Below are 23,993 nucleotides of genomic sequence, written 5' to 3'. Positions count from 1 at the left end.
TTAACTTTATGGGAGTTTGTCTTTCTCTTATATGTTATATTGAGTAACTATTTACATCTAAGATGTCAGTTTTGTTTTTTTGGCTCCACCATGCAGCAGTTGTACAACATTTTATACATATTCCCTTGTAATTTAATATCTTTTATTTAGTCTGTGGAAAATTGTGGATCTTCATTACAATTATAATGAAGTAGTGCAGCAGATCTGCAGGTTTGCTCTTTGCATGTCTACACAGCATGAGTGTGTATTTATGAACCCAAGTTGTGGAAATATGTTTCTGTGTATTCACCTAGCAATTATTTACTCAGTTACCTGCTGAGCGGAGTAAATAATTGCTCAGCCTTCTCTCATCAAATGTAATGTATCACATTTGTCTGTTTCTGTTCCATGTTCACACTGTAATCCCCTCACTGTCCCTTCCTCTTTGTTGTAACTGTAACCATCTGTTCTGCAGGACAAGGATCTGGAGGTGTGTGCAGTCAACCTGAAGCTGGACCAGCTGGAGGCCGAGCTGCAGGACCTCAATTCTCAGGAATCCAAAGATGAGGCATCACTGGCCAAGGTTTTCTTACTTCCTTTCTTTCTGTTTTAAGATTCCTCTTTGTGTTGTATTTATTTCTGTATTTTGCTATTTTGCAGTTTTGCTCCTTGTATTGAAAGTTTGTGTAGAACAGAATGAATGCTATCTTTCATATGTGTGTGTGTGTGTGTGTGTGTCCGTGTGTCCGTGTGTGTGTGTGTGCGTGTGTATATGATGTGTGTGTGTCCGTGTGTGTATATATGGTGTGTGTCTGTCTGTGTGTGTGTAGTGTGTAGTGTGTAGTGTGTGTGTATATATATATATATATATATATATATATGTGTTTGTGTGTGTGTATAAAATCTACTATTATTACTATTTATTTATGATTCAGGTGAAGAAGCAGCTTCGCGACATGGAGGCCAAGGTTAAGGACCAGGAGGAGGAGCTGGATGAACAGGCTGGCACCATCCAGATGTTAGAACAGGTACAGACAAACCAAAGCACTCCCATCAAAAAAAAATATTCAACACAATATTAAAGCTGCATTTGTTGATTTTTGTCCTATGGGGGGCAGAAGCTCTCAAAATTGAACTGAAAAAGCCCTGATGTATTCTCACCTTATAAACTTGTTATGGCTAACAAGTTAACAAGGAGTTGCTTCTTTACACATCCAGCAGAAAATGTTAGCATTCATTTGGAGTGGGTTTGTGTCCACCTGGTCGATGTAAGTTTAATATTTAATTTCCCTTAGCTTTATTTTGGTCATCATCAGCTCCTGATAAAAATATGTGGCTCTTTAGCTGCTAAATGCTCCGAATTTTTTTCAGGTATTTGCTGACTTTGTCAGCAAAGCAAAGCAAAACAATCAGCCAAAAGAGGTTAAAAGCATTACACGCATGTTAAGCATAGTCATTTGATTCATGTTATTATAAAAACACTGATTATTGCAGGTTTAAAGGAACAGTAAGCTATTCTGGAGAAAGACTGTTGAGTTCAAATATCAATAAAACAATCAACAAACCTGTGTGATTTCAAATATAAACAAAACAAATACACCCCACCCCAGATTCATGGATGGACATTGCCAAGGCAAAGACACAATGGCGGAATCCAGTGCGTCATACAGCGTGGAAGTAGATACTCTAAAACAAAACTAACCTAATAATATAAAACATCTTCAAACCAACAACATGAAAACAAACCCAGCATCCAAAACACAAAAGAGTAAAAACCAGCAAGACTTACTTGTTTAGGTTGTTTTTAAAAAAAAATGAAAGTGACAGAAGACAGGATCCTAGTTTTGTAACTAAACTAACATGAAGGTAATGTTAACTGTACTAGCATTTCGTATAATGCATCAATCCAAATAATCCCACTGTGCTAAGAAATTTGTGTTTTTAGGTCTTTGTGGCTAACCCTGCACATATTAACAGACATGAGGATGAGACGGTTTTCCAGAGCCAGCAGAAATCGATACCCAAAGCTTTTTCCTGCTGTCATAGCTAACACCACACCAACACCATATCTTGGTAAACTAGAAATTAAGCCGAATGTCCGTGGGCAAGTCATTTATCATTACTGGACACACAAATGTGACACAGGTACCTGCTTGCTAACTAACCAGTTGGGATTAGCTATGACAAATAGCAAACAGGAAAAAACAATACTGACTTACTGGCTCTTTGAAACATAGCAAAACTAACGTTTTACACACCTGTCAAGCGGAAACAAATCAACCTCCACATCCGTCTTCATGCCTATCAGCATTCAGAGGTCTCTCCTACATAATTCCATGGCCCTTGGGACTATGGGGACAAATCCTGATGGGCCGTCAAGCGGGCCGCCGCATCGGTGGGCCACTGAACTGTTAAATATCCATAAAGTTTTTACCGGCCCTGTCAGTCTCTTTACTGGCCCTCTATGTGTGCCTGTTAAATGAAAGATTGTCTCTTTTATCAGTCATATACCCTACACAAATATTATATTGATACCATGACCTCAGACAGTAGGAAGTAGTTAGGCTGCTATATGCTTAGGCTGTTTTAAAATATGATGCAGTGGGATGCTACTGCTACTGACTGTATACTGCTAAAAAAATTATAAGACATACACAAGTGTAGACTAATATTTGAAAATAATTTTGGAAATTCACTTTATCTTTCAGAGAAGATCCATGACATTCTCATGTTTGATAGGTAATCAGACAGATAGATTGAAGGCATAAAGGCATAAACCCTGATAACCAGACGGCAACACACATATATACACTTTGTTACATCAATACATATACTGTACATTCATGCCCCTGCCTGTATCCCAGCTCACACTTTTTACGTTAAGAATGGATCTGGTATCAGGATGTGGTTAGCACACCAACAGCTCCCCGATTAACATGTATCCCATTTGTTTAGTCGCAAACAGAACTGTGATAAAGACAATTTGTCTTTTCGATATTCCTGTTTGTGTAACGATTGAATGAACGAGATACAGCGTGTAAGTTAGTGAGTTTAGTGTCTGAAGGTGTGTTTTTTATAGATATTTAGACAGATCCAGGCTAACTGTTTTTCCCCCCCATTCTAGTCTTTGTGCTTAGCTAGGCTAATCACAACCTAATTTGACCACTGTACCTCTGCATTTACCTGAGATTAATATCATTCTTTCACTCTCAGAAAGAAATCAAGTATATGTGAATGCTGAATTAAAGCATGCTGAATTTTGAGCATAATTTTTCACTAGCAAACATGTTAGACACTACTGGAATTAGTAGACAAAGAAGTACTAAATCACCAGGAAAGACAATGTAAGCACCACGTTTAAGAATGGTAGGACTGAACGGTGCCTGATTGCTGTCTGTGATGCAATCAAATATACAAGAAAAATAATTGTTTTTACAGGCAAAAGCCTTAAATATTCATACAGAAGCCCCACACATATTAGACCTAGGAGCCATTGGGAATTATGATATCCTGATATCCAAGGAGGCATACATATCAATAGATATACTAGTCATTGCATCCAGATCATCAACCCACAAGCTCACCAGTGGGAGCTTTAGGGGAGAGAAATTCTATTTATTACAGAACACAAGTTGAAGGGTTTCTCACAGAGATGCTGGGCATCCCCTCAAAAAACATGGAATTCAAACCTGGGCTCCGCACATTTCGGATTAGAGCAGGAATGTATGGTTGAAATTAGTGTCATTATTTCCCAATAACTATTGACACACTGCAATTCCACTGAAAATTGATAGATCATAATAATGATTTTTTGCCCAGCTCTATCTTAGATATAAACAGTTTGAATTAAGGGACACGGAACAGCAGCATAGACTTTGATAAAAGCTCAGAGGATCAAGGGTTTGGGGTACTAGCTGCTTCCAACTGGTCTAGCACGTCGTCCTGGCTGCTAGTTGGACCGCAGTGCCATCAGCAGCCACGAGAGCCTGACATGAATTGCGAAGTTATCTATGTTCATCATGAATATTCTAGTTCTTCTGGTGCATAAAAAACGCTTTTCACCTCCGGCAGCAGACTGAACTGTAGTGATGCGCCCAGACAGAAAAGGAGAAAGCAAAGTTTTTCTCAGCCTAACTCCCTGTAGTTCCTCCACCACGAGCAGATGTCAGAGTTTATTAGCCATACAGAGAACAACACCAAGTACTGTGGACATTTGCGCGCTTATGAATAATATATGGAAATAAGGCTGAAAATCAGCAAAGTGTTCCTTTAACCCACAGTGACTGCAGAGCGTATAATGTCTGTTTTTCTTTCAGGCCAAGCTGCGTCTGGAGATGGAGATGGAGCGCTTGCGTCAAACCCATTCCAAGGAGATTGAGAGCAAAGACGATGAGGTGGAAGAGATCAGACAGTCGTGCAGCAAGAAGGTGAAGTTCATTACACATTCAGTACAGTTATTTAAGTTCACAATTGCTTTCGCTTCTTCTTCTACAGTTGTGATTTAATGTCTGGGGGAAGCAAGTGTAAAATGTTTGCTACTGGGCACAGAAAGTGACAGACAGAGAGAGAGACAGTGAGAGAACTGAAAATGAGAGACAAATCGTTTTACCTTGCTGCTTCCTCACAAAATGTCCAGATCAGTAATGACTGAAGCAACCAATCAAAACACTTAATAAAGGGCGACTCATAAGAGATGGAATAAAAAGGAATGGCCACAACTTAAGCAACAGCCACCAAAGTTTCCTGATTTCTAGTTCCTAGAATGGTTCAAGCTTCAGAAACCCTCCAATAATGTATTTATTCTAGTTTAAGAATGACCAAAAATAATGACCAGTGATAAAGTCAGGACAACATACATTTCCACAGGACTGCCTCCATCAGTATAATATACTCAGCACTCTGGCACTCTCACTTGCTCATTCACATATAATTTCATAAGTGTTTGCAGTGTTTGCCACTCTGCTTGTTGGAATCTGGGTGCATTTTTAGCTTTGTCGCTGTAACTGCTTTTATTGCTGTTTTGTATTTGTTTTGCTTTGTCAATGCTGACACCCCACCACTGCCCTCCACCAATCGAGCCCTCATTAGCCCACACACTCATACAAAGCTGAGAATACTCTACACTGTGTCTTCCTGGGTAATTTACATAGTGATATATAATGTAATCATGGATTATGCATGAATAGATAAATGAAGGAGATGAATGAAAACACAAGCTACTGTACACTGGACAGTGTTAGAATGTATCTATTTTTACAGTCAATGTGATAACAAGATACTGGTTTTAAATATCTCAACATCTACTAGATGGATTGGTGCAAAATTTGGTACAGATATTACTACAATTCATGATAGTATAATAATAATAATTGATTTTTGTCATAGGTCAGCAGTTTTATATATATACTCCTTTGTGACCAGATAGATGAATTTACTAATTTGTGTGTGTGTGTGTGTGTGTGTGTGTGTGTGTGTGTGTGTGTGTGTGTGTGTGTGTGTGTGTGTGTGTGTTTAGCTGAAGCAAATGGAAGTCCAGCTTGAAGAAGAGTACGATGAGAAGCAGAAGGTGCTGAAAGAGAAGAGAGAGCTGGAGTCAAAGCTTCTATCAGCACAGGACAAGGTAACTACTTTGTACAAAGTGTGACGGACCCCAGTCCTGTTGGACCTGGAAGAGGGTCGTAGATAGAAAACGTAAAAGACACCTTGGTGTGATTTCGTGCAGCATCCCTCTGGATGGTGAAATCTGAGTTAAATTCCATCAGTCCGGATTAAAAGTTTCAACTTTAACAAGAAATTTTGTGAAATAGTGAATCAAGACACATTTATCTGTGATCAGGGCTTGACTTGTGTATCTGTACATTTCTTCTGCATGTTCACAGCACATCAAATGGCCTTTTGGTATGTGCAGAGTTGAATAGTAACAGAATGTCAGTAGTGTTATTTGTTGTAATGCAAGATTTATGTAATTAGAATCATTTATACTGACAGAATCAAATATTTGTCCTCCGACTTTGCCGACTGCAGTCAGAGGAACCAACAGTATTGCTAAAGTTCAGGCTGATGTGAAAGAACAGTGGCCTTCTGCAACCGAGCCAGTCAGAAAATGAATGAATTTAAGACCTTGATCATGTCAGACTGAGTTTGTGCAATCCTCCAGTTTCTTGTACTGACATAACGTGAAGTTTTGTTTGTTTGTTTATGTTTATGTTTTTCAATTACCAAACTTCATTAACAGAGTTTCTTTTTCTGTTTTCTTAAACACACCCTGCTCCTTTCAAAACACTATTGTTGAAACAATTTATCAGTTGGTCAATCGACAGAAAGTGAATCAGCAACTCTTTTGATATTTGATTAATCATTTTAGCCATTTTCTGAGTTGCAATGCCAAAGAGTTAAGATTATAATATCAAACTATGATATTAATGTGTCCTTAAAATGTAGAGAGAGGGGAATCCCCCAGATCATTTTATGTCTTATTTCTAAATAAATACACAGACTAACTCTTCTTAAACCAGACAGTCATCTGATCTTCCCAAACATCTTTAACACCGTGAATGTTATTTTATATAAGTTTGGTTAGAGGTAATAAATAAGCCTTTTTTAATGCCCTCACTTACATAATACAACACTAGAATCAAAGTTATTAATGTTTTCTGATGCTTTTAAGTGTTTGTTTACATCAGTAATAATAACAAAGAAATCAAATAAACCTTGTTTTTTAAATTAATGATTGCTTGAAAGAAACACGAAATCTTCAAGCTGTACTGTGTTTCCATTTATACAGTAAGCCAAACTGTTAAATTGTGCGTAAATTTAACTGATTTGGCCTTTAAATGGTCAGATGAATTGAGTCCGTGGCCAATCCCTGATATAACCGTAGAGTCACCAAACCTCAACTGTTCCTGTTTTCCAGGTGAGAAGTGGTGACATAGAGACTGAGAAGCGTTTGAGGAAGGACCTTAAGAGAACCAAGGCTCTGCTTGCTGACGCCCAGATCATGTTGGACCACATAAAGAACAATGCACCTAGCAAGCGGGAGATCGCCCAGCTCAAGAATCAGGTACAGCCATAACTGCACTAGTTACAAAGACGAGGTACAATTTATAGTCTGATTCAGATGCAGTAAGACAGTTACAGGATTGTGGAAGGCAGGCTAGTGATATCCCAAATATCCCTTTACTGGACACAGACGTTAGGACTCCAAGAAAGAGTACACATTTTGAAGCATCTGCAAAGGCAGCTAATGCCTCACATCTCTCCTCCCGAGGGCCCCCCTTCAACTCTCCCACACCTCCAAAAGGGGGCCTAACAGTTTGGAAGCTGCTGGTCTAGAGTACAGGATTACTGTATTTTCTTTGAAAAAATCAGAGAACCACTGTTGCATTCAACAATCTGGAGTGCGGCCAGAATCAGTTGATAGTATTACAGAATGTGTGTGTACATATAATTCAGTAACTTCAAAAATTACACTTGGTGTTAAGTTCCTCTGAGGCTACTGAGCTGCCACATTTTCCTGGATTTCTGTGTCCATTCCAGCTGGAGGAGTCTGAGTTCACCTGTGCGGCTGCAGTCAAAGCTCGTAAGTCCATGGAGGTGGAGATTGAAGACCTACACGTTCAGATGGAAGACATCTCCAAAACAAAACAGGCGGTCAGTACAGCTGTCTGAATCCTCCTCTCAGCCTTTAAAAGACACGTTTCTAACAAGGGACACAAACAAATGTGACACAACAAATTAAGTTTGCTGCTTATCATTGTTAAATAGAAGGAAAAAGCTAAAGATGTCACAGCATGTTGGAAATGACCATCAGTGGTGATCACTGAGGTTGTGCTTTTGAGTTTTTTTGATGGCTTCACCATCTGTCGTGGTAGTTAGCAGTAGATATGTCAAATCATTGCCTTTAGCCAGAGACAAGGAGTTAGCCAACACATTTGTTCCCTCAGAGCTCACGCTCATACTTCCACTGTTTTTCATTTGCTGGGAGAAGAGGGGGATATTTCTTACTTCCCTGCAAAAATACACATTCTGTTATGTCTACATCTGTCTTTACATCTTTAGTTTTTACTTCTACTTCTACTACTACTTTCTTCCTATCTCGGCCTCTTCTAATTTATTTTGACCTTTTATATTTTTCTGTCCTTTTGGCATGACGTTTCTTATTTTATGCACTGTTCCCATGGCAATCTGGTTCCACATGTCGGTCAAACTGCCTTTTTTTCCTTCTTCACTCCCACATTTCTCCTGCTATTCATTTACCTTCAATCTTACCCACTGTAACAGTGAGGTTTAATCTCCTCGTGCTTTCTCGCCTGCCTGTTGAAATGAAATTACTGACTGTAGAAACTGGTTTTAACATATCGCTAAACCTAATTTTAATAAGACAGCACCTTGAAAAGTTTAACCCGGCATTTTAGAAATGTCCACAGTGAAGTGACAGGTAGAGATAACTGAGTTGACACAGCTGCAGTTCGGGAGCAGTTACTAGGAGAAGATGGATGGATGGATGGATGGATAGAGGAGGATGGATGGATGACTTTTGTGTTCCCTCACTTTCATTTGTTTTTCATTTTTTCTTTTACCCTCTAAACAGAGAGAGGCAGCAAACAGGAATGTACAGCATATACACACTCACTGAAAATGTCACTGTCGGCTCTTTTCCAAATGTATTCCTCTTTTTGAAATGTACTGGAGAACAATGAACCGCTCTTTGGAATTTCTGAGTACTAGTGAACTTATGAGCAGCAATATGAAGTCGGGGGTATGCCACCAGATCAATTATAGACTTTTTTCGTGTTCGACTACAATTCAATTAATATATCTGTCTGCCTGTTATATTCCTTTCCTCATGCACCGCACTTGTCAGAGCTTTTCAATTTGGCACAGCACACATGCAGTTTGCAATGATAACAGGGCCAGATCTACCTTTTTCAAACAATGGGTCCTTGATTTGATACAGCTTGCAAATTTTCCTTAGCTCCATTACTTGGTTGAAAACTCCAGATCATTTGATGGCTGCATACATGACATAATGCTAAGTCAACACTGTGCAATAGTGCAAAAAAAAAAAAAAAAATAAAAAAAACAACTGAGGCAATACAAAGAATTTAATTTTCCGCTGAATGAGTTAGTGTTTCTGCTCAGATTTGTGGAAGCATCTGCAGGGAAATATTAGTTTGTCTGAAAGGCTCATGGATCTCATTAAAGTTCTGTTAAACTCTGAGGTTCATAGCTCATCAGTTTTAATTAGCTCCATCCTTTAGGTATAATTTACCAGTGGCTTTGCAGCAGCACATACCACCGTTCGACAACAGTGTGGAACTACAGGCCTCACTGTTCCTCAGCACAACTGATTATCAGTTGCCCGCGTAAGTCCAATAAAACCAAGCAGATTTCAGCTCTGTATGCTTTAACTTAAAAGGTATTTTGGCCCCAGTTATCCCATGGGTGACCTCATCTTTATCATCATTTGATAAAGATGTACGAGATGTTTTGATAAGTATTTCACTACAGAAAATACAGACCTTGAAAGGTCCAACGCAATTTAATTGTTTTCACCAAATGTGTGATCCGTTAAGTAGAATGTGGGAAAGGAATATTGCAGAAATAAGATGAATGTGTAACCAGCCGTTTGTTTTGAAACGCTATCTTTGAGGACGGCCTCTGCAGCACACATCCAGCCTGCTGGTAAAGTAAAAGGCTTGGAGAACCGATGGAAGGAATGGTTATTGCATAAATTGAAGATTTTTTTGATGAATCACTGGCCACATCTATGAAGATAAAATCATGCAAATAACATTTCTTTCAGATGGTCACAATTTTTCAGTTCTCCCACCACTCTCCTGGCATAATTGCAGTGTTTTGAGAAAAATTTCTCGCATGTTTTCAAAAGCTTTATTTTTCGATAGAGAGCCACAGTTATCTGAGAGAAAAAAAATAAAAAAACCCAGAGCCAACCCACGTAATAGGATTGAGATTGCACTGACAGGGTATTGTTAAATGTGTTAAATGACAGTTTGATGCTGCCGACTGGCACATTTTTTCAAGTGTCCATCACATTATTTTCCCCACTGTGCAGAGCTAGAGCTGCTTTCAAAGCTTTTATCAGCACTCACTGAGGCTAACGGTGGATTTAAAAAAGGAAAGTGAGATGTGTAAATGAATCTGCCCCAGATTCAACATGGGTTTTTTTTAGTTCCTGAATTACACCTTGGTTCGTCTTAGCAGTGGCTGGAATTAACACAAATAAATACAGAATAGCTAAATTATAACCTAATAATCCACATCCATATTTTGAAGCTGTCTTTTGATTCAGTGAGTTGGGTTCATTCAACATCCTGTTGGGACTGTTCCTTAATAAGATGGATGCCACAGTGTCAGCTCTGCCTATCTCCGACTCCTCTCATCTACTTGCTATGTGCAAATGGATTCATTAGCCTTTTCACAAAGTCACATTAGTCATCATTTATTAATCCATGGCCCTGCACCACCAACCTCTCGCTATCTTTTGTATATTATCCCAGTCATTACAGAAATAGGATTACTTCAGCACAGTCCCTCCCCTCATCTGAAGGTATGAGGCAGTGGCTGCTAGCTTTTAGCCTCTAATTGGATATCTTGGTTATGACTGGGACCTTAAATAACCCCTGTTGGCCCCTGATGATTATAAACCAAAAGTAATTCTGAAATTCTGATTTGGAGCACACGTGGTAACACGGCATCTGCACAGGAGGTGTAGCATGAGCTGCACGTTAGCAGAGCAGCAGTGGCAGCTTCAGTACTCCACGTGAGTCCACAGGGGATGCGTTCAGGCACTGTATTGAGTTGTAGGTCACCCGTGTTTTGTAAGTGCTCGGGCCCAGTATATAGCCACTGTAGTCAAGAGCGTAAAATCCAGGAAAATACGTAAACTTGGAAGCGTAAGAATTTGCTTTGGGATGCATTTACATGTGTATAGCACAAGAAAAACACAAGCCAAGATGCAGCCTGTGCAGACAGCTGGAATTATTAAAATAGGAGTTTATCTGTTCCGTCAGACGCACGTGAGACGGAGAAGTGAAAAATGCGGCTAACATACTTGACCCTGTGAAAGACGCTGTGAAAGAACACCATATTTTATTCTTTCCGAAAGGAATGACTGGTAATGTTAAATTTATTCATTTGTTTTTTATTTCATTTCATACTTCAAAATAAAATTTAATTTAATAAAGCCAAGACATCTTCTTTCTGTTGTGGTCCTACATCATGAAAAACAACACAAACAGATGATACAGAAAGGACTATATTAATGCAAACATATTTTGTATGACATATTATTCTTGTCATTATTACATGTCAAATAATTCAATTTTTACAAAAAACATTTGTTGTTACCACAGTCTTAATATCTTTTTATATCACGAAACTTTCACATTGTTGCACAAAATTGACATATCTCATTAAAACTAGAAGCATTTGTTATTATTTTCTGTTTTGGAGGAGTCAAAGCGAAAGTATCATCCATCCGTTTTTAACAATAAAGGAATAACTTGTTACAACATAAAAAAGGGATGTCATTAAAACTAATTCTTGTTTTGTTGAAAAACTGAGCACGTATTTTCTTTTTGTCATGGTAGCCACAATACGCTTTGTAAGGCTGCCTAAAACCATATTCAGATGCAGTCCGTTTCAGTTTTTCAGCAAAATTATTCCACTGTACCACCAGAGTGTGGAGAAATGTGTCCGTTGATCTTGGGGACTGGCAATGGGACTGGCATAAAATAGCAGTAGCTATTTGTACTACTATCTTTTTAAGTGGTTCAGTGCATCTGGGTAACTGCTTTTGACTTTTGATTTTGTATTGTCTGTGAGGCATCCTTGTTTTGATGGTAGTATATGGATGGATGGAGTTTTAAAATTTACCCCCATCAATTTATGTTGAGCTAGTGCCATTTTACAAATGAATGTAATACTTTTAATAACCAAACTTTTGCCTCCGTTTTGTTTTTTCAAACTAGCATCGTTGCTGCCTTCTACTGAAATTGAGATACTGTATACAAAGTATTAATATTGTGTGTGTGCTGCTGTTCAGTGAGTTTGCTACCACATGCAGACATGTACTATATCAGCTGTGACTTTAAATTGCAATGCCAGCACTGTAAATCAGTCACTTGAAGCCCATTTAGATTTTTCTGAGTTTATTTGGAGTCATACAGTGTGTGACTAGCACTGCTTGATCATGCTTAAAGTACCTTCTTTATAGTGTTGTATTCTACTACAACTTAATAATTGATAACAAAAAAATGTAAATTTTCACAATCATAGACATACAACCCAGACTGGTGCCTCGTTTCTTGAAGTTACAAATTTCCATTTTATTATTTATAAAAAAAACCCCAAAACCTTTGAGTAAATTCTCCTTAATTTATCATAATTGTGCTACAGTACAAAAGCATTTGACTCATAGAGTTGTTTAGTTTTTGAGTTTTTGACCCTGTTTTAAGCACAGATCCTACATGTGGGACTTAGTATGTAGAGGATATATATATGTATATATATATATATATTTTTTTTTTTTTTTTTGGTGATAGAACCATCTGCCATCTTATGTCTAATTTCGTCTGACATGGTAACAACACCGCTGGGTCCATCTGTTTACACAAGTCTTTGTTTTGCTTTCTGCCCTTCAGCTGGAGGAGCAGCTGAGTCGTCTGCAAAGAGAGAAGAATGACCTGCAGTCCAGGATGGAGGAGGACCAGGAGGACCTCAACGAGCTGATGAAGAAACACAAGGCTGCAGTGGCCCAGGTTTACTTTTCTCCTCTCTGTCTCTTTCACATACACTGGGTGCAAACGTGCAGTCTATAGGATATCACTGGAATAATTCAAACCTGAAAATTGCATTTGCTTATTAATACTATTGTTTACTTATGAGGATTTATTCTTAAATGATTGATTAATAATTTTACTTTAAAAGGGAAATACAGAAATTACTTATTCATAACAAAATAATTATAAAAACCCTTTCAAAAACACTTTAACATAAAAATCCAAACATTAAATAAAATTCAATCCACAGAGCAGCAACGGGATCGGCTGTCCATAACGTGTTTATGGAAATCATGTGTGCGTGGTCCTGCCAATCAAAATTCCTGCTATTTAAAAAGGAGCTTCACACCCCATTTTAGCTTGGACAGGATCCCTTCACACATTCAAATAATGTTAAAAGCCTGGCACACACATCTTTCTTCACTGGTCTGCACAAGTGGGTGAATGAGTGGTAGCGAAGGTATTAATTCACCCAGAACACTATAAGACTAATCAACACTGATCAACACTGTAAATTACTAGCTTACTAGTAGTACTGCTACTTCTTTCAGTTGAATGGTCCCAATCATTTCATATCTTTGCATTTTGCATCTCCAAACTTCGCAGTCTTGCAGTATGTCTGGGGGCGGGAGCTGGCTGAATGTGATAAAGCCGTGTACTTTGGGGGCATAAAGTGCACGTCACCTTCAAAAGTGTTTCACAAATTTTTCATTGATTTATTTTTGTCCAGAGGAAAGTACTACTAGATTTTCTATGGAATTGACAAATAACTGTCTTTGAAATCAGTACTATAGATTAAGACCATGATCACTTGTATAATGAAGTAACTGTACATAACTAATTTTAATAGCACAGTAAAAATCTTTAATTATTCCATTGTCACACTCATTGCTCATACATAAAAGCTTCTGATTGGTATTATTTTGTGTCAGTATTCAGTGGTTTCAAATTTGATGTCGTAGCAAACAATAAATAAACAGTCATAACAATAACTTAAAGAACAGTATTTATTATTTCAGAATATTATTTTGTTGAAATCAAAAAGCTTCTAAAACACTATAACTGCATTGAAACTCAGGATGAGTCACATTAAGGTGTTCTGTGGAGTATTTTTATAACAAACAAAAGTTACATTAAGATTCAGAACCACTCACCAAAATTCATTGTGTGTATTATTCTGCTCTAACAATTGTGCTCGATGTATTTCCTTCCCTAAAAAACTTTTGCAAATCCTATTTTTTAAATCTACCATTGTTTATTTCCATGTTTACTCGCCAGTTGTCTTCTTCTTCCCTGCGCATTGCATCATATCGTGGCATGTTGCCGCCACATGTTGATCAGTGGAATAGTGTGAAACCATTGGTCAGACTGTGTAGCATGTTGTCCACACACGTGAGTGCTCCTGTGCAATTACGATAATGACATTACGGGGACCCACTCACAGAGAAACACCTCCATAGCGTTACTAGAGGTCAAAAACTCCATAAACGTCCCATAAGCAACCACTGCAGTATTGATTAATTCTATAACTAATTCTATAACTAGTGTGTAAACAATTAAACTGAATCAAATATCATAGAACAGACAGGTGACATTGACTGGCTGTTATGTTTTTTAATGCAAAACAAAGAATCTGCCTAGTATATCAACATGTGTGCACAACACGGGCACACGTAGTCTGGCATATATGTTTCACATATCACTTCATGTCTACCACTTTATCATATCAATAAGCAATCCAAAGTTCATTTGTAAAAAGGTAAAATCCCTGGAGCAAGCTTTACATTGAATTGTTTTAGCACCATCCATCCCTGCCAGTTGTCAGTATTGAAAAGCGGTGGTATTTGGCGAATTCTGAGTGCCCCCCCCATTAGTATTAATGTAGCTGAATGTGCAGACGAGCAGCAAGTGGAAATAAAAGTGGAGTAAAAGCTCTTCCTTTGCTTCTCTGATGGGTGATGAGTGATCTGCCTCCACTGGCTCCAAATGAATCCGTCCTTACTGTCTAAATTGAAGCAGCTGAACTCCCGATGGGACTCGCTGTAGCAGAGTGCTTCATCTACTGCGAAAAAAAGCACTTGTTTCAAATATTTCACACAGGTCACATTGAAATGATATTCATTGATATGCTTTCACTAGACTAAAAAAAAAAATCACTCAGCAGATTTATTTGTCTAGGTAATGTCACTGTGATGTCATCATGTTTTACTTAATCTACTATTTTGTTATTGATTGGCGTTTGATGGATTTAGATTTTCTTTTTAGAACTGTATGCATAGTCTCCATTATGTTTAACCAATGACGTATTTGTAAAAATGAAATCCTTATTAATTCTTCCATCAGATAGAATATAAGAAGAAATATGTTTAATGTCCACTGATATGTTGCTCACTGACTTTGCTTTTTTCCTGTGTTTTTGTTGACCTCAGTCAGCCCAGAACCTGGCTCAGATCAGTGATCTACAAGCCCAGCTGGAGGAGGCCCTTAAGGAGAAGCAGGAGGTTCAGGAGAAGGTAGATGCCGGCTTTCTGCCCTTAGTATACAAGCAGTCACAGTAAAAAGCAAAGTAAAATGGGATAGGAGTAACAGTGTGGAACAAGTTGGATATTTTTATTGTGAGTGGTGTGAGGTATTTGTGCTTGTTGGTACCAAAGCCTGCGGAGAGAGGATCAAAATGAGACAATGAGGACAATTTTAGAAACATCACACTTAAAGGATAGGTTTACAGCTTTTCACTCATAAAACAATAGTTCCTGAATTATTGCTTGCTATAATCATCCCTCCTTATCCGCATTTTTTTCCTGTTCTGTACATAAAAGCAAAATGAGGACTGGCATCAAATTGAATCCTCATTTAGCCTTGACAAACTATACTACTGTTATTGTTTGAAAGCAGCAAGCCTCAAGATTCTATTGAGGCTAACTATTTAAAGAAAATTAGAGTGTTAAAAAAAAATAGAGAAATTATCTCCCATTTTACCATGTTTGTGTCTTTGCACATATGGTGTGTCAGATTATAGTTTGTTAGTATCACTTATCACTAATTCTGACCTTTGGATCCTTACCTTTCAGAACCAGGAAAATCACTAATTTCAAAAGGTTCACGAACAGTAGCAATTTATTTTTCATATTTTTGGGCTTGTGTCACTTTTAAAGCAAGAAAGATTTCAGGAAATCATTTAGTTTTTTAGCTTCTTCAATATGAGAATTTGCTATTTTGTTTTTATGATATTAAACTCAATATTTTTGAGGCTTTGGACTGACTGAAAAAATCTTAATATTGCGCTTTGGGCTTTGAGAAATGAAAATGGGAGTTTTTCATAGTTTGCTGCAGACTGATCTATAATTAGATCAGTTATTGTTGCCTATAGAGCTCAGATTAGAAATTGTAAACTATGACGACCCTATGACAGTTTCAGTCTCATAATGCCGGCTGTCCCCTGAAACTGAGAAGTTTCTAGAGTTTTCTCTCTGCTACAGTGTCCAGTGAAGAATATCATTTACTGACTTTCATAAATTTGCAGTGCTGCCTCAGCCTCTTTCCTTTGCCTTTATATTGGTCTCTTGACAAATACAACCCTTGATGTAATTGATGTGTCATTCAAGCAGGACTGGCACTGGCAATATGCGACAAAGATGGCCAACTTGGTTTCCCAATTCAGACAAGCAATAAAACTGAACATGCTAGTGCTGTCATCCTTGTAATGACTGCTGCTGCATGAATGTTTTTGTCTATCAGACACAGCTGTACCTGACAAATCAAACCCTGCCAAGAGGAGGGGGAAATTAGACCAGGATCCTCCCCTCCACCTATACTGTATAGAAATATGTTATCTTAAAATGATCTATCCACATGATACTATCTGAGACATCTGTTTCAGGGCAGTTTTCACCAAACTTTCAACTTATCTAAAGCTAGAGAGACATCAACCACATCTGTCTCAAGGGTTATTTTAAAATGGCAATATATGGTTGGACAGCTATTTATCAGAATCTGTCACTAGAATTGGTTATCATTTAAAAATGTTCTATGCCTGTTCTAATTCAGTACCGATACCAAACCAACTTTTTATTATACCTTACTTTGAGGAATATAAACCCTTAAACTGACTTCTTTACATGTTGTATCTGATTTGTTGAAAATTTACACAAGAATAATGGGAAAGCATTTTGTAGTTTGTACAGTTTTATAGGGGTAGTTACGTGCTGGAATGAACAACATATGTAACTTTCCCTAAAAACCATAAATTGTCATCTTTACATTTTTTTTCTGTACAAATGAAACAAACAAGATATAACATGGTAATTTGTAAGACTTAGAGGTGTTGGTAAGCGTATTTTTAACTTTAATCCGAGCCAAACTAACTATATCCTCTTCACTTGTCTAGGTTTGCTAAGCTAACCACTACCAGACTATAAGTTACAGACATAAAAATTATATCAATCTTTTCATCCCGCTCTTGTAAAGAAAGATAAATTTCCTAATGCATCAGTGTTTGACTTTCTCTTAAAGGAATAGTTCAACATTTTGGCAAATTAGCTTGTTCATTTTGTTTCCAAGTGAGATGAGGAGATTGACACCACTCTCATGTCTGTGTGTCAAGTACAAAGCTGGAGTCAAGATGTGGTTAACATAAAGACTGACAGAAGGGGATAAAAAGCTAACCATGCTCTGTCTAAAATCAAAAATAATCTGTAAAACTTGCTAATTAAGAACCTGTATCTCATTTGGCTACTCCAAAGTTTCAAATTGTCACATATTTGAAAGTCAAAATACTTCAAATTCTCTCCCTTTTGGCATTGTATGGAAGCGTAATGTTGCCTCACCGGAAAAATAAAAACAGATCAGTATCACATTATAACGTGAAAAGTTTATTGTTGTAACATTACGTTTTTCACATTATAACAAGATGTTTTCACCTTATTGCGACATACAAACTTACCAAGAAGTTTCTTGCTATAACAATAACATCTTCTTGTAACATAAAACATTTCATGTTATTAAATGATGACGTATATTGTTGTAACGTCAAACATTTCACGTTATAACGTGATAACTTGGCCTCTATTGTTGTAGCTCATGTTTGAATGGAAGGAAAGGAAACGGTGTGCAAAGAATGGATAAATTTACGAATATTGCTCTTTCACACGATTTGATTAAGTTCTACTCCATGATAGGGTTGAGACATGGTTGTTGAGCGTGGTGGATGATATTGTGCCAGTTCACAACCTCAGAACATATTATGGGGAGTCCACCTCCACCTTAGAATTTTCTTGTTACAATATACTATTTATCTTGTTATAGCGTGAAATGTTTCACGTTACAGCAAGATAATTAGTATATTGTTACAACAAGAAAAGTTTCTTGTTGACGTGATAGGTATGTATGTCGTAATAATTTGAAAATATCTTGTAAGAACATGAAAATATCTTGTTGTAAAGTGAAAAACATCTTGTTATAACAATAAACTTTTCATATTATAACGTCCTACTCATCCATTTTTATTTTTCTGGCATGGCAGCAATAGGTTGCTGTACCATTGTGCCCCAAGAAGCTTTTGGCTCAAATCAAAACATCAACTACTGTTTTGATTGGTTGGAATAAAAACCTAAGGCCTCTTGTGCTGTAATGAGCTAAGACAGTGTATTAAATTGTACGCACAGTTTCTTCTTTTGGGCCAATAATTAGTATCTATTTTGTTGTGATGTATTTGGAGGAAATTTTGGGTCATGAAAAAACTATGTCAGAGATTCAGTTTTTAAGGGAATACAAGGGCCTAAGGTCATAAGGATCTACAACTATATGGAGTTGGGTGTTGACAATTGTAACATGAAGACTGAAACGTAGTCGACCCAGGACAGAGTCTTGCAGCACCCCATTTGTAATGTCCATGCTTTGTGATGAGACGCTTTGAATTAAGACTAAAAAGTTCAGATTTATTTCTAACCAATGAGTGACACTAACACAAATATTAATAATAAAATTGTGCATGTATGTGTGTTAGATGCAAGCCCTCCAGAGCCAGCTGGAGTTCCAGGAGCAGTCCATGGTGGAGAAATCTCTCGTCAGCCGACAGGAGGCCAAGATCCGCGAGCTGGAGACCAAGCTGGAGTTTGAGAAGACCCAGGTCAAACGCCTGGAGGTGAGCTCAAAAGACAGGTGGAGGGGTGCTGGTGGTGCTGGTGGTGGTAGGCATCTTGGAGAGGAATCTCCAGCATGTGGAGGACATGGGAGGAGGTTGGCGGGAAGTTGAACTGTACTGCTAGCATCAGAGATTGACTGCAGAAACAAAAAAGGTAATGATAAACTTAACACAAATAGCACCACATGAACATGTACCGTAGCTCCATAAAATTTAAGACCACCACCAGTTAGATATAACCATTGCTGCTTAGGTTTGTCTACTAGCTTGTGTTATTCTCACTTGAAAATACCATTTGTTATTCTTTCATTTTCAAATCACTTCAAAATGACAAAATAACAGATTTTGCCTGAAACAAAAGGCACACATGAACAATAAAGTTTGCTGTCTGCACACTCACAGGGAAAAATTGAAATCCTCTCTTGCCCGAGGCTAAAATGACCCTGGCCTGTACCGAATTTAGGAGGTTCAGTTCAGTAATTACTATCTATGCAATGTGTTCACCACCAGGCACAATTCCCCTGCTCCTTGTCCTCCGAAGTCAAAAAATATATATTTATTCATTAAATGTATTTTTTTAAAATATAGTTTTATTTCTAGATTGTGGTGAAATGTGCAGAGTTTGGAAAATATTCACAAGGGTTAGACTCCTTCTGCCTTTTGGTTTGCTTTTGATGGCTTCTCACCAGCATTTAACTGCAGTGAGTGAATATTTCAGGTTGCTTGAGTAGTATTACTCCTCAAAGCAGGAAGTAGCAGTGCTCAATCAATACATGTGAAGAGGCAGACTACAACACCCACTCTGTATGTGAAATGTGCACAGCGTGGCAAATGCACTGATAAACTAACTCACTGATAAACTGTGCTGCTGGCATTGATGCACAGAAAATACAGACTCACTGATAATTTCAAAGATTCATACAAGAGTGGTCTTTTTAAACACTGCTGCAGACTAAAATATAGTGGCATAAAAAAGTTTTGGTGCTCCTGGTTAAGATGTCTGTTACTGGGAATAGTTCAGTGAGTAGAAGATGAACTGATCTCCAATAGGCATAATGTTTAAGATTTAACATTCTTTTTAACATTTTAAGGAAGATTAGAGTATTACTTTTGTACAATTTTGGAGTGAAAAAAGGAAAGGAGCCCCATACGAAGGTTTGGGCACACTAAGAGATTTGAGCTCTCAGATAACTTTTACCAAGGTATCGGACCTTAATTAGCTTGTTAGGACTGTGGCTTGTTCACAGTCATCATTAGAAAGGCCAAGTGATGCAAAAATTTCAAAGCTGTATAAATACTGACTCCTCAAACCTTGTCCTAACAATCAGCAGCCACTAATGTGAATAAAGTCCACTGCAGCATTCCATTCCATTATTGATACAAATAAGCTAATCAATAGTTAACTTTGTGTTCTGACTGTGTTCTGTGTTAGGCTTGTATCCATACTCACTGAACCACAACAGGAAAGGGCTTTCTTAGAATGTATTGAATGTTTCTTTGAGGGCCATAATCATAAGGATACTTTATTTATTTAAAATGTTTTATTCATACCAGCAGCAGGGCTCTAGAAATAGCATTCTTAGTCAGTCTGACCAACTATTTGGTCAAGAATGAAATATCTCAACGAATATCAGCTATATTGCTATGATATTTGCTACAAATAGTTTCCCAGGGCTAACGTCAGTTTGAACATGGCCTAAGGTGGTGAACATGGTAAACATGATAGCAATTATTTTAAAAAGAACAGGGTTATAATAGCCGGTAGAAATAATGGCCAAAACCACGAAAGTAAGACCCAAGTTTTAATAATCCGTAATTATTCTTTAATGGAAACATTAACACCAAATTTCCTTTCATACAGAAACTGATTATCTGCATTTTGGGAGCCCGCATGCGGCTTTATTCCCAGACAGATGTCAGTCAGTCTCTGTGTCGTTTCCTGGGGAAATCTGGAACCTGGTGTAGCATCTGCTTAATTTGCTTTTCTTAGAACATATCTTACTATTACGGTTAGGTATTGGCACCAGTTAGGGTTTCTATGCATCACATATTTTTGTGTACTGTCCAACTGGCTCTGCATTACCTCACACATTGTATGTATAACATACACTTACCAAGCACTGTTAGGAACACCTGTACACCTGCTTATTCATGCAATTGTCCAATCAGCCAGTCAGGTGGGAACAGTGCAATTTATTAAATGATGCAGATACAGGTCAGGAGCTTCAGTTAATGTTCACATCCAACATCAGAATGGGGAAAAATGTGATCTCAGTGACTTTGACTGTTCCATGATTGTTGGTGCCAGACAGGCTGGTTTGAGAATTGCTTTTTGATGAGAGAGGTCAGAGGAGAATGGCCAGACTGGTAGGAGCTTACAGAAAGCCTACGGTAACTTAGATAACCACTCTTTACAACTGTTGTGAGTAGAAAAGTCTCTCAGAATGCAAAACAAATACAACCTTGAGGGGGAGGACTTAAAACAGCAGAAGACCACGTTGGGTTGCAGTCTTGTCAGCCAAGAACAGGAATCGGAGACTGCAGTGGGCAAAGGCTCACCAAAACCGGACAGTTGAAGACTTGAAAAATGTAGATTATTCTGATGAATCTCAATTTTGACTGAGGCCCGCCGATGGTAGGTCCAGAATTTCTTGTCAACAGCATGAATCCATGGACCCAACTTGCCTTATGTCAACAGTCCAGGCTGGTGCTGGTGGTGTAATGGTTTACACAGTTTATCTGAGTATTGTTGCTGACCATTTGTATCCCTTTATGGCCACAATTAACCAACTTGTAATGGCTTCTTCCAGCTTGGTAATGCACCATGTCACAAAGCATAAGTTGTCTCAACCTGGTTTCATGAACAAGACAATGAATTCAGTTTACTTCAATAGCTACTCCAGTAACCAGCTCTGACTCCAATAGAACACCTTTGGGATGTGGTAGAACTCACAAATCTGCATAGATAATGTGAGGCAATCATGTCAACATGGACCAGAATCTCAAAGGAATGTTTCCAGCATCTTGTTGAATCCATGCCACAAAGAACTGAGGCTATCTTGAGAGCAAAGGGAGGCCCTACCCAGTATTAGTATGGTGTTCCTAATAAGGTACTCAGTGAGTGTACAATATATGGTATCAATGAGACTGTATTGTATTTTATTTTTGTGCAGAGCCTTGTAGCTCGTCTTAAAGAGAACGTGGAGAAACTGATGGAGGAACGAGATCAGCGCAGCAGCAGTGAGAATCGAGAGAAGGAACAGAACAAACGTCTGCAGAGACAGATCCGTGACATCAAAGAGGAAATGGGAGAACTGGCCAAAAAGGAAGCTGAGGCCAGCCGCAAAAAACATGAGCTGGTAACAATGTGACAGCCAATAATGAGACAACTTGCTAACAATTATCAATGAGGAGAGCCTCCATGGCTTCCATCAACAATACATCAGCAATATTAAACTGGTCAATCTTTGGTCCTGGTCAGCTGAAAAGTTTGTTCTGTCTCATCTCTAATTAACAGGAAATGGACATTGAGAGCTTAGAGGCTGCTAATCAGAGTCTCCAGGCAGACCTCAAGCTGGCCTTCAAAAGGATTGGTGACCTCCAGGCAGCCATCGAGGATGAGATGGAGAGTGACGACAATGAAGACCTTATCAACAGGTACAAAAAAATAAACTTCTAAGTTTGGAGCTTCTTGAAATTCCAGAAGGTGGAGAACTTAATATGAAATGTATAAACAGAGAGTGATTTTGACAGCCAAAACAATTTGCACTTGCCCAAGGAATAATTGAGTCACTAGGCAGACACCATTTACATGTGTGGGAGCCCAGTCTTCATTTGGGCATCAAAGGGCAAACGTCTGTTGTAGTACTTAAACTATCTTGTTGTTCATAGGGCCAGGTCATTGTGTTAAGTGAAGGCTGAGGTAACTGTGGTCTGTACTGGACTAGAATGCTAATTCTAGAAATATTATCTCATCCGCAATAAAAGGAATTGTAATCTGACAGAAAAATCTTAGCTCGATGTCCACTCACTAGCTTTTTCCAGAACTTTCAGCAGCAGATCACTGTCTTTGTCATCAGATGGAGTTTTCTCACTTGTCATAAAGTGGGTTAAACTGTCAGCTAATGGAAAAACAGGAACATTTTCTTCTCTGTACATATTTGGAAAACATTAATATCATGTTTCAACATAATAATTTTGACACAAGGTTCCCTTACTACCTTTTTCTTGAACTTTTAACCCCATCTCACAGTCCTCATCAGCAGAGTTTGGTGAGTTATTATTGTGTTGAGTTTTCATGATGAAAACTCACCAAACTTTCAGTGGTCATGTGATTAAAAATTCAAATTCCATCTGCCAATCAAGACCGTGAGATGCAGTTGAAGGATTTTCCTAAAAAAAAAAGTGTTTCGACTCATACAAAAGTAATCCCTCTCACTCATCACTTATGACCCACTAGAAATGTTTGGTGCTGTATTTATCTGAAGAGACCCTGCCCTCTGCCTGTATTTTCTTAGTTTCCTCTTATTTTGCTGTCTGTGACGTTTCTGGGCTGCAATCTTTGGGCAGTGAGTGTGTAGCCCCCAGCCAATAACAGTGTGTTGGGAGTGAGGGCAGGACAGAGAGACAGAACTCTGATGAACAACAGCCAGGCACACTGAATTCCTGGAGTCTTGCTATTACAGTGAGGTTGCTTTCATCCGGACTGAACAGAAACCAAAACTCCAACCTCTCCTCACCAACCGTATCTGGCAACCACTGCTGAAGCTATTGACACAGCTCAGAAGTGATAGGCTGATGCATAACTGTCCTTTGTCAAGAAATTGGTTCGGAATTTTTACATTTCTGTTTGTTTATTGATTAAACAGTCAAGATACATGTTAATTACTGCGCTTTAAATTTTTTGGTAGGTATATTTTTGAACTTCAAACAGAGCCAGGCTGGCTGTTTCTCCCTGCTTCCACTCTTTATTCTAAGCTTGGCAAGCCACATCCTGATTTCAGCTCTGTACTTAACACACAGACGTGGTATCGATTTCACATGTTAAGCAAAAAAAGTGTATTTCCCGA

The 23,993-nt window shown here is 38.2% G+C and overlaps 1 protein-coding gene across 11 annotated transcripts in view; it reads left to right on the top strand.

The window, feature by feature from the left end:
* myo18ab (myosin XVIIIAb) overlaps window positions 1-23,993 on the top strand; it is a 171,247-nt gene that overhangs the window by 129,490 nt on the left and 17,764 nt on the right. For all 11 annotated transcript variants that reach the window (XM_040130483.1, XM_040130482.1, XM_040130486.1 and 8 more), the window contains 11 exons: window positions 455-562; window positions 915-1,007; window positions 4,296-4,406; window positions 5,495-5,599; window positions 6,893-7,039; window positions 7,516-7,629; window positions 12,645-12,761; window positions 15,212-15,295; window positions 18,787-18,924; window positions 22,098-22,283; window positions 22,442-22,581. In XM_040130483.1, the coding sequence (XP_039986417.1) occupies window positions 455-562; window positions 915-1,007; window positions 4,296-4,406; window positions 5,495-5,599; window positions 6,893-7,039; window positions 7,516-7,629; window positions 12,645-12,761; window positions 15,212-15,295; window positions 18,787-18,924; window positions 22,098-22,283; window positions 22,442-22,581 (1,343 nt within the window). The remainder of the gene's footprint in view (window positions 1-454; window positions 563-914; window positions 1,008-4,295; window positions 4,407-5,494; window positions 5,600-6,892; window positions 7,040-7,515; window positions 7,630-12,644; window positions 12,762-15,211; window positions 15,296-18,786; window positions 18,925-22,097; window positions 22,284-22,441; window positions 22,582-23,993) is intronic.

The sequence above is a fragment of the Xiphias gladius genome, chromosome 7, assembly GCF_016859285.1.
Source record: "Xiphias gladius isolate SHS-SW01 ecotype Sanya breed wild chromosome 7, ASM1685928v1, whole genome shotgun sequence".
Lineage (NCBI taxonomy): Eukaryota > Metazoa > Chordata > Actinopteri > Istiophoriformes > Xiphiidae > Xiphias > Xiphias gladius.
The sequence above is the reverse complement of the archived record's forward strand: the minus strand, read 5'-3'. Positions and strand labels throughout refer to the sequence as shown.